Source organism: Ochotona curzoniae, unplaced genomic scaffold (assembly GCF_017591425.1).
Source record: "Ochotona curzoniae isolate NIBS_2020 unplaced genomic scaffold, NIBS_Ocur_1.0 contig_3520, whole genome shotgun sequence".
NCBI classification, from domain to species: Eukaryota; Metazoa; Chordata; class Mammalia; order Lagomorpha; family Ochotonidae; genus Ochotona; species Ochotona curzoniae.
The window spans coordinates 7,764,098-7,781,562 of record NW_024465894.1 but is presented as its reverse complement, the minus strand read 5'-3'; the positions used below and the strand labels follow the sequence as shown (position 1 = coordinate 7,781,562).

Below are 17,465 nucleotides of genomic sequence, written 5' to 3'. Positions count from 1 at the left end.
AATTCAAAAGAGAACAGGAAGTCATGAAAGTGCTGTTCTTATTTTCAGTTGCTTCTGTTGGGTTTCTATTAGATAATACAATTGGGAAAAGCTTTGTGCTGGACCGATTCATTCTGTGCAAGGTTGGGGTGCTCTGTTGCCACCTGGTGGCCATTGGTGTGCTTGCAGCAAGGAGCACTGGCCTTAGCAGGTCCTTGCGTTTTTCCACTCTTGGTGCTTTCTTGATCATCCTCACTAAAGCGGTTTTCTGAGCTTCACTTTTAGACTTCTGCAAATGGGAGAGGGAATTTGGCTACTTGGCAGCCTGCTCTGTTGTTGGGTAGCAGTAGTGAACACTGGTTCTTTGCTAAGAAGAACTTCTCTTCCTGGTAATAGAAGTGATAGCAGTGATGGAGCTGGGGTGCGTGGGAAGCCGGTGTGTGGGGAGACCCTGGGTGGGTCAGTGATGTGGGTCACCTGAGCTGACCATCCTCAGCAGACCCTGTCCTGAGAGGTCTGCAAGCTTAGCTGTCCCTAGACATCAAGGAGGTGTCGCTTGGACCAGGACCATGATGAAATGCCTCTGAGTTGAACTGTGTGTGCCCACCAGTGGCCAGTCATGTCTTGGAGCCCTCCGAACACAGTTCTTCCCCTGATGTGGACTCCCGGTTTCAGCTTCTCTGATCACGGGTTTCCTTGTGCTGGGGACTTAAAAATGGAAGCTGAGCTTGTTTTGGAGTCTTGGAATCTGTGCTTTGTGTTTTCATAATACTTTGTTTTTCTGGCTTTGTCTGAGCTTTTTGAAGACCTCTTGTGTGTGTCGCCTACAAATGTTCAGGTTGAAGGTGTGTAGTGGACAGGTCAGTTTGACAGCCAGTGCCAGCTTGGGCGTAGGTGCCCAGTGCACCCCCTGATTAGATAAGGTGGGTTGGGAGGATGCATGGGGCCATGCCCTGGGCAGTAGTGCCTGCCCTCTGCCCAGTGAGCAGCCAGGCTTGGCACTGCATAGTTGCTCGGCAGATGTCTCACTTGGGGGATGAACCAGCAGATGAAAGACCTCTGTCTCTGTAACTCTGCCTTTCAAATAAAATGTAGGCGTTAGGGGTGGATGTGACCTAGGGACCATATTAGAGTACTTAGGTTCAGTACTCTGCTCTCCTTGCCAGTGCAGATGCTGGAAGGCACCAGTGATGGCTCAGGTAGCTGGGTCCCTGCCACCCAAGTGGGATGGGAGGCTGCACTGAGTTCCTGATTCCTGGCTGTGTCCTGGCCCAGCCCTGACTGTTGTTGGTGGGCGTTTGGGAAGTGAACTAGCAGATAAGAAATCTGTTTCTGTGTATTTAATTATGTATGTAAATAAATAACACGTCTTAGCTTTGAACCAGATAATCTGTCAGAGGTGCTAAAGGGCCTATAGGGAGGAGCATCTCTCCCCGGTAAAGGGAGCCTGGTCACACTCCTCTGGTGGCCTTGGAGAGAGGCTCCAGGCATGCCGTCCTGTGCTCCCCCCAGGCAGTTGAGTAAGACTGTTCAGGCTTGACTCTTACCAGGAAGCCAGACCCAGCCCTCTGCCTGTTTCTGCACTTTCATTGGAACCTGCTTTCATTGGCTCTCCTATCACCCAGGGCTGCTGTCCTGTGGCAATGCCAGAGCCCAGAGGCAGCCACCTACACTGCGTGGAGGACAGACTCACATCCTCACCCTCTGGCCCTTGATCCAAGATGGTTGCCAAGTTACTTGGTAGGTCCTAACCTCCTTGGCAGTGCAGAAAGCGCTTCCCTGCTGGGTCTCTGAGCCGCGTCCTGTTTTCATGGTGTGGCCATGTGGTAGGTGGTGCACGGAAGTGGGCCCTTCTGATGGAGTTTTACTGATCTGCTAGTAATGCTACAATGTATTGCCCTGCACCTGCCTCGCGTTCTGCCTAAGTTATGTGGGGAAATGGAATTTAAAGACCATTTTGAGGCAGAAGTTTTTTGAAATACTGTTAAGTTTCTTCCTAATAATATACATTTTCTAGGAACTGTTTGAAGTTCCTGCTTCAAAAATCCTAGGACCAGAAAGGACTCTAGGAGTGGAATCTCACCCAGTCCAACGCAGTGTACGTGCGTTGTTTTATAGCTTTCCTTCGATTGACCCTACAGAGGTGTGGTCGCCTTCCATCCTTCCTGAAGTAATCCCATTGCCCACTCCCACATACACACGCACTTTGGCCAGGGGAGCAATTTAGAGCCTTTGGGATATCTACCCGTACACTAGGTGAAAAAAGACAAGCTACCCGGCTGGGGCGTACTTTGCACACCTTTTATTCCAACGAGTTGCATGTTGCACACGTGTGATGGATGCACATGGGGTCCTTCGTGTGGCTGTCATTTTTACTGTCCTGGTCTGAGGATCTTCAGGGCATTGGTCTCCTCTGTTGCCGACTCCCTCACATCACTTTGACAAACCAGCTTTTGTGGGACAAAAGTCTTCAGAATGAACAGCGGGTGGCAGTCGGCACCTTCGACGTTCCAGATGTCGGAACTGGAAAGCCAGGGGGAGAGCTGCAGGGGATCCTTGTGTGGCTCTGGGCCTGGGAGGTTGACTTGCAGAGGGCTCAAGTTGTTCTCTTCCTCCACGGAGCTTCTGTTGACGCAGGACGCCTCGTGCTCTCCCAGCTGCTTAATGGGAACCACGTGGCAGGCGTTGTATTTGCAGCTGGCCATCTTTTTGGCTTTCTTGGGGTTCTTTCTCCTACAGGATGCCAGATGGTACTGGAATCTGCTGAGTGGAATCCGGTGGTGCGGATTGTAAGGGCAGATTTCTAAGGCTTCTGGTTCCATGAGGGATTGTTCTTGGAGCAGAGTCTTGCACTGCCCGGAATCTCCTAGAAAAAGTCCTTTGGTAACCGGGTGGTTGTCCTCTGCCCAGCGTTGGCCCTTGGAGCTCTCTAGGCCAAGCTCCTTGTTCCTGGAACCACCGGTGGTGGATCAGAAGAGGGGCCGGGGGTCGTCAGCAGTAGCTACGCCAAGACCACAGCTAGCCGACGGCACTTGAGACAGACAAGCTACATCAAGCAGATGTAAGAGCCAAAGACCGCCTCAGCTGCACAGGAAGGTGAAGGAGACGCACCCAACCCCTTCCCTGAGAGTGAGAGAGATGCTGTGATGTCAGCAGCAGTCACAATGGGCAGCTTGCATCATCAGGTAGAGGTCACTTCCTGTCTACTCTTGGGCAGGGTGGGTGGCTTGGGGAAAGCTGCTGTTTAAGACTGATTGTGGCCTTCTGTGTTGCGTCGATTTGACTGTCCATGTTGAGTATGCTGTGCAACAGAGCTGGATTTAAGTCTCTTACGTTCTCTATTTTTCTTGTTCCTTCTTTCAAATAGTTTTTTTTAATGGCCATATTTTCCCACTATTTTGTACCACCTGTCATTTCTGAGTGGTCCCTCCATGTCTTAACACAGATAACTCATCAGAATTTGAAGTTTATAAACATTTTACCACCTTTCAGGAAACCAAAGGCCCTTTTCTTTACTTACTCCTCTCCTGATTCCTCATTCCCTTTAAGAGTTTTCAAAATTTCTTGAAAAAGTGTGTATGGGAAATAAATGTTCCTGGAATTCAAATAATTTGTGTGTGATATTTTTGACACCTAATTAGATGCTTCCATAGGGCCAGTTGTGGTGGCTTAATGGCTGAATACTCACCCTGCATGAACCAGGATCCCTTATGTATGCCAGTTCATGTCCCAGTGGCTCCATTTCCCATCCAACTCCCTGCTTGTGCCAAGAGGAGAGGCGGGGTTGCCGTGAGCGCTTAGCATGAGCTGCACTCTGAATTCCTGGGAGGAAAAGTAGGCAGGAAAGGCTAATTGAACAAGGAGTGGAGGGGGAGAATGGCTGGTGCCTTAGCCAGCCTCAGCTGAGGCTGCTGCTCTGTGGGAACAGGAAGACGGGCAGAGTCCTTGGGGGAGTCCCTTGCATTGGGGATTGCGTCCTCAGCATTGGGGACATTGACATTTTTGGGGTGAGCAGGTGGCTGTTAACCCAGTACTTTCTGTAGGGCTCAATGGTAATGGCCCACTTAGACTAGCTTAGGGTCTGACTGTACAGGACTGGGTAATACCTACTATGTCCCACAGGAGGTAGGTGGTCATAGTTAGCGGTATGTGATGAACAGGTTTGTTTTTTGTTTTTTTATTGGAAGGTCACATGTACATGAGACAGTAAGATCTGTCTGGAAAAGAAGATTAAGTACAGAAAGATCATCACTGCAATGGCCGGAGCTGAGCTGATCTGAAGCCAAGAGCCGGTAGCCTCTTCTGGATCTCCCATGCAGGTGCAGGGTCCCAAGGCTTTGGGCAATTCTCTATTGCTTTCCCAGGCCACAGTAAGGAGCTGGATGGGAAGTGGAGCAGCTGGGATTAGAATCAGCGCCCATATGGGATCCAGGTGCATTTAAGGCAAGGAAACTAGCCAAAGGGTTATTACACCAGGCCCAGGCTATATATTAAGATTTATTTTTATTTGGGCCCAATGTTATAGTCTAGTGGGTAAAGTCCTCGCCTTGCACTGTTGATTCACTCTCTAAATCTGGTTGCAAAGGTCAGAGATGGGCTGTTTTGAAGCCAGGAACCAGGAGCCAGGAAGTACTTCTGGGTCACCTGTGTGGATGCAGGGGCCCAAGGACTTGGGCTGTGCTTGACTGCTTTCTCATGCCATAAGCATGGAGCTGGTTGGGAAGTGGAGCAGCCGGGACTTGAACTGGTACCCATATGTTATGCTGGTGCCACAGGCAGAGGCTTTAGCCTATGATTCCATAGTGCTAACATTTGATGGGAAGTTTTTGTTTGAGTTGTCACATGAATTTTGATGCATATCAGCTGGGCTAATCAGAAACATGGGTGGCAGCTGGCAGAGCGTGTCAACCAATCGAATAGGTGCTGTGTCTCCTGCTGCCCACCTGCCAGTTTTTATTCTAAAAAAAAAAATAGGAATCTTATTTTTAAAAGTTCAATAAACCTTGTAAAAATTTTTAATTTTTAAATATTTTATGTTATTTTTTATTGGAAAGACAGATATACAGAGGGGAGAAAAGACAGAGAGGAAGATCTCCTATCTGTTGACTCACTCCCCGGTGGCCACAGTGGTTGGAGCTGAGCTGATCTGAAGCCAGGAACCTGGAGCCTAGTCTCGGTCTCCCACGCGGATGCAGGGTCCCAAGGCCTTGGGCTGTCCTTGACTGCTTTCCCAGGCCACAGGCAGGGATCTGGGTGGGAAGTGGGGCTGTCGGGATTAGAACCGGCACCCATATGGGATCCTGATGGTTGCAAGGAGAGGAGCCTAGCCTCTAGGCTACCGCGCTGGGCCTTCTCCTCACTTTTGTTTTTAAGCGAAACTATTCCTTTTCATGTGGGTATTTAAGTTTCTCTCTTCAAATAAAGTCTACACAATTAATGTGGGGAATGATGACTAATAGTTAAAGTAGCAAATGAATGAGAAATGCAAAATGAACAAGGTGTTATCCAAGAAAAGTGCAGTTTGGGAAATAGTGTTTTAATTAAGAAGGAGGGGAAAAAGTCTTGGTGAGATCACTGGAGTCAGAACCTGGCCAGGGAGTGGACCCCAGGTCCTCTGGTCCCACCCAGAACTGGGCCAAGAGGAACCCCGCCTGTTGAGAGGCACCTGCTGCAGGGCTTGGAGGCCCAGCAGTTGCAGCCCTCCGACTACCAGCAGAGGGCAGCAGGGCCCCACTTCTGACGTCCCTAAAGGTTGTAGGACCGGCAGCGGGGTGGGGTGCTGGGTGACTCCCCCAGGGGACTCGGATTGGTTTGGATCCACCCGAGTTAGGGATCCTCAAATGTGGGTTTGGGCCACCTGTCCCTCAGAACTCCATAGGGGCTTGTTAACTGTGTAGGTTCTTGGACCTCCTAAGGCAAATAGGTGTATCTTTGCAGCTCCAGATGTTTGGGATGGGAGATGTGGGGGTTCTCATGGTGAGGCTGTGGCCCTTGCTCCAGGGAGGTGCAGTGTGTGTGTGTGTGTGTGTGTGTGTGGTTATCACACACAGCAAGTGGTCAGATGGCATTTTGACCCACCTTTTACTTAATTGAGTGGAAAGGTTTTAGAAAAACATTTCTCATCTATCTACCCATTTGTCCATTCACCATCATCCATCACCCGCCCGTCCAGCCACCATCCGTCTACCCACCCACTTTCCAATACATCGCCACTAAACCCTTGCTATGTGTTCCTTCTGGATATGTGGACAAGACAGACCCCACCTCTGCCCTCCCAGAATCCACGCTTTTGTGGAAGAGCCAGATCACAGCAAATAATCCCTTAGCTATGAAATGACGACTCAGCCAATGCTTTGGAGGAGGGCTCCAGGAGAGTGCAGGGAGTTTAAGGGAGGATGTGAGAGAGTCTTCCTTGAGAAAGTTAGACTTGAGTTGATCTCAATGGTGAGCAGGAGTTAACTGAGCAGGGATGTGTCAGGCAAGGAAGCCTCGTCTGCAGAAACTGCAGGTGGAATTGAGCTCTTCATCTCGGGCACACTGCAAGAAGGCAGGGTGGGTTGGCAGATGTGGGCCAGCGTCCTTCAGTCTTCACCTTTCTCATCCTCAGAATGAGACAGGACGATCTGTCTGGCAAAGACTAAGTGTCCTGACAGGCCTGGGGCCTCCACTATAATTCCCAAAACATAATTGGTGTCAGTGTGTGGGATGGACCTGGACGGGACCGAGGTGGTAGAGAGCCTGAGTGGAGGGATCTGCCTGCCTACAGTGACTGGCAGGAATCTGAGGGCTCCCAGGGAGCCAGTGCTGTGCTGGTGTGCTTGGCTTCAAGCTCTGGTTGCATCTCCCGTTCTAACTTCCTGCTAAGGCACGTCCTGCGAGGAGGCCGTGACGGTCCCAGTCATTGGTCACTGGCACCTGCATGGCGTATCTGGATTGAATCACTGCCTCCTGACGTCTGCCTCACTCAGCTCTGGCTGGTGGGGGCAGTTGGTGAGGAGACTTCTATGTCTCTATGCCTTTCTCTCTTCCTTCTTTCTTTTTAAATAAAGATTTATTTATTTTTTATTGGAAAGTTAGATAGACAGAGAGGAAGATCTTTCATCTGCTGATTCACTCCCCAAGTGATTACAATGGCCAGAGCTGAGATGATCTGAAGCCAGGAACCAGGAGTTTCTTCTGGGTTTCCCATATGGATGCAGGATCCCAAAACTTTGGACCGTCCTCTACTGCTTTCCTAGGCCACAATCATGGAGCTAGATGGGAAGCGGGACCGCTGGGATACGAACAGGTGCCCATATGGGATCCCAGTGTGTGCAAGGCAAGGACTTTAGCCTCTAGGCTACTGTGCTGGGTCCTGTGCCTTATAAATAAATAAATAAATAAATAGCAATGCCTTGGGGGGAAAAATGAGGAGTGAGGTGTGGGGAAACTATGGGTGGGGTGGGGGCTGGTGCACTTGACTGACCGTGGGGCCTGAGGAGTGTGTTTTAAGTAGGGCGAGAATTACTGCTAGCATCAATTCTCTTGATGAAAACAAAGTGAGATTGGAGAGTCTGTTGCTCTCTTTCCCCTGGTCCGGATGACTAATTATCAGAATCATTTTTGCAACGTTACCGTATATAGCCCTGCCATTAGGCAGAAGCAGGAGCTGGTGGAAGCCTGATTCATTCCGAAACCCCAAAAGATAGAAGCCGAGCCTGCTTCGAGCGAAATGACTGTGAGCATTCAGTTGAACTCAGCTGTTGCCACAGGTGTGACACAAAGCAGAGCGCCTGCCTCAGCTACCCGGAATGTCTCGGGGCTGCTCATGGCCAAGCTCTCGGCCAGGTGCAGAGCAAGTGCAATGAGTCGTCATGCTGGGGAGGGGAGGGCATGAGACCCTGGGCCTGGGAGCAGGATCGAGGGATGGCTTCGCTCTGTGTCGAGCCCGTGGCCTGGGCTAACTCCCTCCCTGCCATGGGTCTTGGTTTCCCCAATCTGGGAAAAGAAGGACTAGACCAGAGGATCATTCTGGTTTTGAGGGTGTTCCGTGGGGGTGGGTTACAGGTGTGATTTGGGATGCCTCCTTTGGTTCTTCTGGCTCCAGTTTCCGCTTGGATGCTTTAAGAGTCTCTGAGAGTTGGTTTGCTTTCCTTCCCCATTGTTGATTGCTGTCCACCTCGGGAGTCCAGTGACTCCGGACCTCACTGAGGACAGACCAATCTTGACTTTCTTCCTGTGTGCCAGCAGTTTGATCTGGGGATATATGAGGCCACCGTGGCTAGTCTGAGGATAGCGATTTGAGGAGTGGACCTAGTGTGGAAAAGTATAAGTCCTGGAGTTCTAACCTGGGGCATATGTAAGCCAGAACTACAGTCTGACTCAGTGGGCCCTCAAGCCCCCGAACCCCTTCAAAGTCATGTTCCTCCTCTGAGCCTCAGCAGGGAACATTCGTGAGCTAGAAGCAGAGCCAACACGGCTTGGTGCTTTGTGAGTGCCAAGTGCAGAGCTAGGCACTTGACTGTGTGATGGCCTTGCTTCTTCATCTTGACTGTGTGAGGGCACAGGTGGCATGTTGCCTCCAGCCACTTTGTTTTGAGCCTTCCTTGATTTTGGGAACTGACTCCGCACTAGCTCATGTAATCTTCATGGTATCAAATAATGACATTAATGAATAGTTTTTAGACTTGGAGGTCTCGGATCAAAGCAGTGCCTGTTGTGTGGGTGAGCAAGGGAGTTCTCTGCCTGCCCTCCACTTCCTGGCCTAGGACTGGCAAGCAGGCAGGTTTCATTGCCCATAGAGGCTTTCCACAAGCTCTGTGGTGTAAGGCATCCTGCACCTGAACTGAACTGGGTGATGTCCAGGGCTGTCGCTATGTGTGACCTGCTTCCCCAGCTGCCTTGAGCACCTGCAGTGTTTACTTTGAAAGTGTGTGATTTTTGCCCATGAACAGTGCCCTTGAACCTAAGCCAGACTAGATCAGATGCATGGCAGGTGTGTCCTCCCAAGCACTGTAAGTGTGCTTGCTTGCTGCCATTGGTTGTCTGACCCTGAATGAAGAGTTGGTTGTGTGTGTACCTGAACCTCACCTCCACACGGTAGGATTGCCAGTGGGTTTAGTGACCTGTGTCAGAGATGATAGCACCTTGACTGTTATTATAATTTTGTCTGCTTATATTTGATGTAAATATTGTTTGTTTATATCTTCTAGCTGGGGGTTCATTTTCCACATGCACACCATGGCTGAAGACCTAAGTCACAAGCTCATTCTGGGTCTCCCGTGTGGGTGGCAGGGGACCCTAGATAAGTGAGCCCAGTTACCTTCCAGAGCTCATATTGGCAGGAATGCTGGAATAGGAATTTAGGGATCAGAGCCAGGGTTCCAGCCAGGCTTTCCCGTAGGGGGTGTGGGTATCACAAGTAGCCACAATTTTATTTATTTATTTATTTTTATTGAAAAGGCAGATCAGATTCACTGGTTCACTCCTTAAATGACTGCAATGGTGAGCCGATCCCCTCCAAGTCCCCCACATGGGTGAAAGGAATTGGATGAGAAGTGGAGCAGCCAGGACACGAACTGGCACTCCTATGGGATGCCCATGCTTGTTGGCAGACAATCAGCTAACTGAGCCATTGTACTGGCCACAATATGTATTTTTATAAGCATTTATCTATTTTACTTGAAAGTAGGAGTTACAGAGAGAGGTAGAAGGAGATAGAGGTCTTCCAACTGTTGGTTCACTCTCCAGGTGGAAGCAATGGCCAGGGGTGGGCCAGGTCAAAGCCAAAGCCAGGAACTTCATCTGGGTCTACCACATGGCTGGCAGGGACCTAGGCACTGGGCCATCTCCCACTGCTTTTCACAGTCACTAGCAGGAAGCTTTGATTGGAAGTAGAGCAGCTAGGGCATGAACTGGGATGTTAGCATCACAGATATGGCTTTACCACTATGCCACGTGCTGGCCCCTTCTGTGACGATTTTGAAGAACTATTAGGCATGGATTTGAAGGATTTTTATACCAGAATAAACCTATCTTAATGCCTTTTTCATCAGTTTCTTAAAGTCCCCTCATAGTTCTACGTCATTACTTTCTTGGAGGCCTTCGCTTTTTCTTCATTTCCTCTTTAGTTCACCACCAACATGATCACTTTGCAGGAGGAGTTGGAGATCTATAAGAATCAAAAGAGAAAACAGATGTGCCAGGTGGTGGCTTCCACTCTTTCACTGGTTAAAGAACTGACTCACCTTCAGCACCTATAGCCGTGCTACAGTGCATGTGGTTTGAGTCCATTACTCAGGGCAGTAACAGATGAACTCATGTGCAGTCTTGGAAGTTGGTTTACAAACAGTGTTGGCTTTGCAGATGGAAGTCGCCCATGGAATCATCGACTCGGCCTCTGCCTTCCAGGCTTCACTGTCCCATTCTGAAATTCACTTGCTTTTCTTGCGGTTCTAGAATCCCAGCCTATGGAGTTCCATCCAAGGGTCAGACCCTTCTGGGAGGAGAGAGTTGGCACTGGGGTGGTAGGCTGGCATGTTCGAGCTGCTCGTGCTCCCAGGAGCTGAGGGCTTTCACGGCTGGTTCCCTCCCTCCCTTTGTTTCTGTTTTGTATTACAGGAGCATAGACAATGGGAAGCTGTCACCTGAGGTCAGGATTAGAATCCCCAGATGCTCTTTACTTTCAGAATTCACAAAGGATTTCTCCTCTGGCACCCTCGGCATGAGGCCTCCTTTATTCCAGCACTGTGTGTTGAAGACCTAGGTGTGCACAGAGGCACTCCCCAGGAAGTAAAGAGGAAGGATGTGCAATCCCCAAAGGGGTTGGGGATGGGCGTGGTGACAGCCAAGGAGAGCCACACAGGGAGGGTGGCGGGACTGGGAAGGGATGGGATCAGGGAAGGACTTGGTCTTTTCATTAAAAAGCACATAATGTATTTTAATGCAAAAAGATGAAAATAGAAGTACCTCCCAACCTTCCTCCCACAAAACTGTCACCTAGGCTATTTTTCTGTGTGTAGTTTCTAGACAATGCGATAGACGGAAATGCTTTTGTAAAATGGGAATTTTTTTGAAAGTTGAAGCCCTAAGAAGTAATTTTAAGAGCAAACACTTATCCTAGCAGTTAAGACACCCATGTTTCATATTGCAGTCCTTGAGTTCAATTCCTGGCTCTGGCTCCTGACTGCAGCCTCTGCTAATGTGGCCCCTTGGAGACAGCGTGATGGCTAAGAAATGGGAGACCAGGATCCAATTTCTGTCTCCAGGCTTTGACTCCTGGGCAGATCTGGTCATTGTAGATGTTTGGGAACGTGGAACAAGCAGGTTGGCGAGCTCTGTTCATCTGCCTCTCTGCCTCTTAAAGAAAAATTCTTTGAAGGAAGTTACTTGACATAAACGGAAGAACGGGAAATAAGCAAAATCAAAGAAATTTCTGAATCTCAATCAAATACTGTGCCACCATCAGTGGAATTAATTCCTAAAACATTCCTCCAAGTTAAACAAGAAATCAGGGAAAACATTACAATTGGAGCTAACATTGTAAATGGATGCAAATATCCATATGCTTTATTGTATTATTATAAACTCAATGGTGGCATTCTCAGATAAAATGTTTAATCCAATGATGGGACTTTTTGAAAAAAAAAATATGTTTGTTAATTATTTGAAATGTAGGGCTGCAGAGAGAGGGGAGAGAAAGAGGAAGAGGTCTTCCACCTGCTGGTTCTCTCACCAAATGGCTGCAAAGCGAGGCTGCTCTAGCCAGGACCAGAGCGAGGAGCCTGGGAGTTTCTCTTGGGACTCCACATTGGGGTAGGGATCTAATGACTTGGGCCACTTTTCACTGCTTGCCCAGGCATGTTAGCAGGAGGCTGGATCAAAAGCGGAGTAGCCAGGACTCAAACTAAGACCCACCTGGGCATCTACATGGGATGTTGGCACTGCAGGTAGCGATTTAATGTGTTAAATCATAGCACCAGTCCCAATGTAATTTTTTTTAAGGAAAGTAACACAAGTCTTTTTCCAAGTAAATCAGAAGACAAGTATAGCTTTTTTTTTTTTTAATTATTTATTATTGGAAATTCAGATATACAGAGAGGAAAAGAGACGGAGAGGAGGATCTTCCATTTGCTGATTTACTCCCCAAGTGACCGCAACAGCCAGAGCTGAGCCAATTCAAAGCCAGGAGCTTTTTCCAGGTCTCCCATGTGGGTACAGGGTCCCAAAGCTTTGGGCCGTCCTCCACTGCTTTCCCAGGCCACAAGCAGGGAGCTGGATGGGAAGTGGAGCTGCTAGGACACGAACCAGCACCCTAGTGGAATCAAGGCGAGGACTTTAGCCACTAGGCTAGTGTGCCGGGCCAGACAATCATAGTTTGTAAAAAATGCCACTGAACTTTCCCATTCTTGTCCTTTCTGAGTCCAATCTTCACAGAATGTGTAAGAGTTAGTGCTGTGAGTTTTGACAGATACATAGTCTTGAATTAAGCAAGAGGTGCCCCACTGGGCACCTTCTCACCCAGACCTTGGCTACCGCCGATCTGCTTTGTGTATCTGTGCTTTTGTCTTGCCTGGAAAAATCAGCTAGTTACCCAGAAGGTAGTTTTCTACCTTCCTGGGGATTGTGCTGTGCGTCATCTGTTGCTGTGTGTGTCAAGCTTCCACAGCTGTAAGTGTTGCCTCCTTTGGGTAGACGAGTACCACCTGTTTGCCTAGTCACCGGGTAAAGGACGTTTGGGTTGCCGGCCTGTTTGAAAAAAGCTGCTGTCATCATTGCATCCAGGATTTTGCATGAATATCTAGAATTGAAATGACTGGGGTATACGGTAAGTGTTCCATTGCGTAAGAAGCCACCAAACTCTTGCTGAGTGGCAGACGCATTGCATGCTGGTGGGCGACGTACAAGAGTGCCGGTTGCTCTCTGTCCTCCCCAGCACTGGCCGTTGTCAGTTTTGCAAACTAAGTAGTTTTGATAGCTGAGATGTACTTCACCACAGATCTAATTGGCGTCTCTCTGAGAATCATGCTGGTAAATGGTATGCTTCTTTTTAAAAATGAGTAAATCTTCTTATCTTTTCAAGATTTACTTCTTTTAAAGCATAACGACAGTCCCATCCGCTGGTTGATTCCCCTAAGGGCCCCAAGGGTGGACCTGAGCCAGGGTGAGTTTAGGGATCAGAAACTCCATCTGTGTCTCCCACATGAGTGGCAAAGACCCAAGCACTCGTGCCATCCTCTGTCTTCCCAGAAACCTTAGCAGGAAACAGGTAACTGGGGCTTGAACTGGCACTGTGATGTGTGATGCAGGCATCCCAAATGGTGGCCCAACAGTTAGGCCCTAACACCTGCTGCAAACGGTGTTTATGTGTTGCTATGAATGAACTCTTTGCCATGAAGAACAGTTCCTTAGCCTCCGACTTTTCTCCATACCCTGTTCCTTGTCTCCATTATTATTTTTATAGTTGTGAGATTAGTTTGCGCACACTTTGGGTTTCAACTCTAACAGGATTCATTGCTCACAGCAATCATTTTGTCCCAATATCTCTACTGACAAGTTCTTTATCTTTATTTCTCTCTGAATGTACTAGATTTTATTATTAAGTTGTTTTACTTTAAGTTGCTTTGATGTGATATATACTGGTTTATTAATGTTTCAGAATGTCTCTGGGTCCTCTTAATACTTAATTTCTGTGCAAACAGGATCTTGGTTAACAGCATTTGTAATACCTTAAAAAAGTTTATTTGGAGGTGAAAGAAACAAATGAGTTCTTCAGTTTGTTGTTATTTCCCAAATGGCTTCCGAGATCAGATGAGATCAGACGCGTTCAGGCTGGTATGGCTTCAACAGCCAGCTTTGGGCCAGGCCAAGTTCAGGCATCCAGGTCCGCCATGTGGGTGACAGGAAGCCAAGTGCTTGCTGTGTGATCCATTGCTTTCCCAGGAGCATTAGCAGGGAGCTGGTTTGGAAGAAAAGCAGCTGAGGTTCAAATGATGCTCAGACTTGGGATACTGTTGTCACAGGTGGCTGTACCACAGTGCATGCCAGCCCTCCCACCATTTTATGCTAAGTGCCCATTCCTCCCAGATCTTCTGGTTTCGACTGTCCCTGAGCCTGAGGTCAGCCTGGTGGCTTGTTTTTCTCTTGTGTAAATAATTTACTTCTTCTTTTCTTTTTTAATGCTGCAATACTTGCAAATTTATTACTGAAAATTCATTTTTATTTCCTTACTTGTTTGAAAGTCAACAGACCAAGACAGATTTTCCATCTGCCAATTCTTTTTTTTTTTTTTTATTTATTTTTATTGGAAAGGCAGATATGCAAAGAGGAAGATCTTCCATCTGCTGATTCACTCCCCAAGTGCTGCAACAGCTGGAGCTGAGCCATCCAAAGCCAGGAGCTTCTTCTAGGTCTCCCACATGGGTACAGGGTCCCAAGGCTTTGAGCCATCCTGGACTGCTTTCCCAAGCCACAGGCAGGGAGCTGGATGGGAAGCAGGGCTGCTGGGGTTAGAACCAGTGCCTTATGGGATCCTGGTAGTTGCAAGGCAAGGAGCTCAGCCTCTAGGCTATTGTGCTGGGCTCCCAAATGTTGATTCTTCAGATGGCTTTAACAGCCAGGGCTGGAACTTCCTCCAGGTCTTCCACATGAGTAGTAGGGGACTAAGGACTTGGACCATCCTCTACTGCTTTCCTAGGCCATTGGTTGGGAGCTGGATACAAAGTGGAGCAACCAGGACACAAACCAGCGCCCATATGGGATCCTACTGCTTGCAAGGTGAGGATTCAGCTGTTGAGCCATTGCACTGGGCGCTTGTTCCATGTTTCTAACTAACATGTTTATTTTGCTCTGTCTCTTCTCCTTTAGGCCAACCGTTTTGGGCATTTATTGTGCTTTTTTGGAAAATATTTATTTATTTATTTTTATTGCAAAGGCATATCTGCTGGTTCTATCTGCTGGTTCACTCCCCAATGAGCTGTAACAGCTGGAACGATCCAAAGCCAGGAACCGGAGTCTATTTTGGATCTCCCACAAGGGTGCAGGGTCCCAAGGCTTTGGGCCATCCTGGACTGCTTTCCCAGGTCACAAGCAAAGAATTGGATGGGAAGTGGGGCCCCTGGATTAGAACCAGCACCCATATGGGATCCTGGTATGTGCAAGGCGAGGACTTTAGCCACACGGCTCTGCACTGGGCCCTCCCAGTTGTGTATTAGCAAGAAGCTGCAATCAGGAGTAGAGCTGGAATTCAAAGTCAGACAGTAACCAGTGCAGCTGTTCTCCGTTGAGATTTCCCAGCGTTCCTATTGTCAGTCACCTTCTGTGTGATTTTTTTTTGAGGTTTCTCCTCATTTTGTTTTTTTGTTTTCATAGTTGGAGCTTTCTCCCAGTGTCTGATGATCCCAAGCTCTGTTCACAGTTAAGGGGGCATCGCTGGAAGCTCTTGGCTGTTGGACCTCACTCTGGGCAGGAGCAGGGATCAAGGTGTCCTGTTGGATATCCCCGTGTGAATGCTTCCAAGTGTTCCCCCCCAGAGCCAGTCCCATAGGGCATCCTTGCTCTTCTGCTACAGGGTCCCAATCTCTCAGCCAGCTGGGGTGTGGGTAAGGAAAGAGTCTCTGTCCCCTACTGTTTAGCACGGGGATTCACACTTAATTCTGGTGTTTTCAACACAGCATCGCCTGCCTGTCATGAACCATGATTGACATTGATTCTTGAGCCTCTGGCTTTGCTCTACAAGGAATTAATTCCTCGCCCTTCTGATAAGTGAATGTGTGTTGGTGGAGGGGGAGGCAATATCTTTGGCTGAGCAGGGTCAGGAAGGGGGCCACGTTCTGAATCCTCATCCCACAGGCTCGTGGCTGCTGCTGCTTCCAGCCTCTCGTCTGCCAGCCCTCAGGATGGCTCTGGCTGGCCCTGACTTCTGTCACCACCCTCCCTGACAGGAACATGGACATGGGGTCTCTACAAGGCTTATATTATGAACAAACTATGCATGGATTTAAACCATTTATTTACACCAAAATCAACCCTATCTATCTATCTATCTATCTATCTATCTATCTATCTATCTATCTATCTATCTATCTATCTTTAAGAAAGAGAGAGAGAGATCTTTCATCTTTTGGTTTACTCCTCAAATGGCTGCAGTGAGCCAATCCAAACTTGGAAGCCAGGAGCTTCTTCTGGGTGTACGGGCCCAAGGCTTAGAGTCATCTTCCACTGCCTTTCCAGGCCATAAGCAGGGAGCTGGATCAGACGTGTGGAGACTGGGACTTGACCCAGAGCCCATATGGTATTCCAGTGCCTCGTGTGGAGGTTTAAGCTGTTCTGCTACTGCCCCGGCCCCATAAAATCATTTTCTCTTTTCTTTTTTCATTTTATCTTTTAATTCTATTTTTTCATGAACTTTTTCGATGCACCCTCCATTTTCTTTCTTTTTGTAAATTATAAGTAATCCATTCAGTTTTTTAGAAAGATGTGTATTTCAAAGGCAGAGTGACATAGAGAGGGAGAGACAGAGATTTCCCATCTGTTAATTCACTCTCTAAGTGATCTTACTGGTGGAGGCTGCGCCAGGCCCAACCAGGAGTTTCATCTGGGTTTCCCACGTTGGTTTCAGGGGCCTAAGGCATTGGGCCATCTTCTGTTGCCATCTGAGGCACATTTGCAGAGGGCTAGATTGAAAGTGGAGCAGCTGGGACTTGAACCATTGCTCAAACGGGATGCTCAAACAGACAATGGCTTAACTCCATGTGCCACCGTGCTGGCATTTGCCTTCCTGTCTTTGAGTCTCTTAACATCTGTTATATCTCTCTTTTAATCTCATTTCATCATTTTCTATTTTTACATTTGTTATAAATTCATGAGTCTTTTTTTTTAAAAAAAGATTTATTTTTATTTTTATTGGATAGGATAAAGGCGGATATACAGAGAGGAGAGACAGAGAGGAAGATCTTCCGTCCGATGATTCACTCCCCAAGTGAGCGCAACGGGCCGATACTATGCCGATCCGAAGCCAGGAGCCTCTTTTGGATCTCCCAAGCGGGTGCAGGGTCCCAAAGCTTTGGGCCGTCCTTGACTGCTTTCCCAGGCCACAAGCAGGGAGCTGGAAGGGAAGCGGGGCTGCCAGGATTAGAACCGGCGCCCATATGGGATCCTGGGCGTGCAAGGAGAGGACCTTAACCACTGCGCCATCGCCCCAGGCCCCCATGAGTCTTTTTTTTTTTTTTTAAAGTATTTACTTGAAAGGCAGGACATCAAACAGACAGAGACAAGGGAGAGAATATGAAAGAGAGAGACATCCTCTATTAGCTGGTTCATTCTTAATATATGATCAGAGCAACCAAGATTGAGCTAGACTGAAGGCAGGAGCCTAGAAATCCACCGTGGCCTCCTACACAGGTGGCAGGAGTCGGACATTTAGGTCATCTTCTATTGCTTTGCAAGGTGCATTAACAGGAAGCTGAACAGGAAGTGTGGTAGCTGGGACTCTAAGTGGCATTCTGATA

The 17,465-nt window shown here is 48.2% G+C and overlaps 1 protein-coding gene across 2 annotated transcripts; it reads right to left on the bottom strand.

Moving 5' to 3' along the window:
• Positions 1 to 2,266: 2,266 nt before the first annotated feature.
• On the bottom strand, positions 2,267 to 3,543 carry GTSF1L (gametocyte specific factor 1 like). Of its 2 annotated transcripts, XM_040981102.1 has the most exons (2): positions 2,525 to 3,543; positions 2,267 to 2,449 (listed from the first exon to the last, which is right to left on the bottom strand). In XM_040981102.1, exons 1-2 carry the CDS (start codon positions 2,799 to 2,801, stop codon positions 2,352 to 2,354), a joined length of 375 nt encoding a protein of 124 aa, XP_040837036.1. In that variant the 5' UTR covers positions 2,802 to 3,543; the 3' UTR covers positions 2,267 to 2,351. The 2 variants fall into 2 exon arrangements, with proteins under 2 accessions (XP_040837036.1, XP_040837035.1); XM_040981101.1 differs by having other exon boundaries at positions 2,267 to 3,543.
• Positions 3,544 to 17,465: the final 13,922 nt, after the last annotated feature.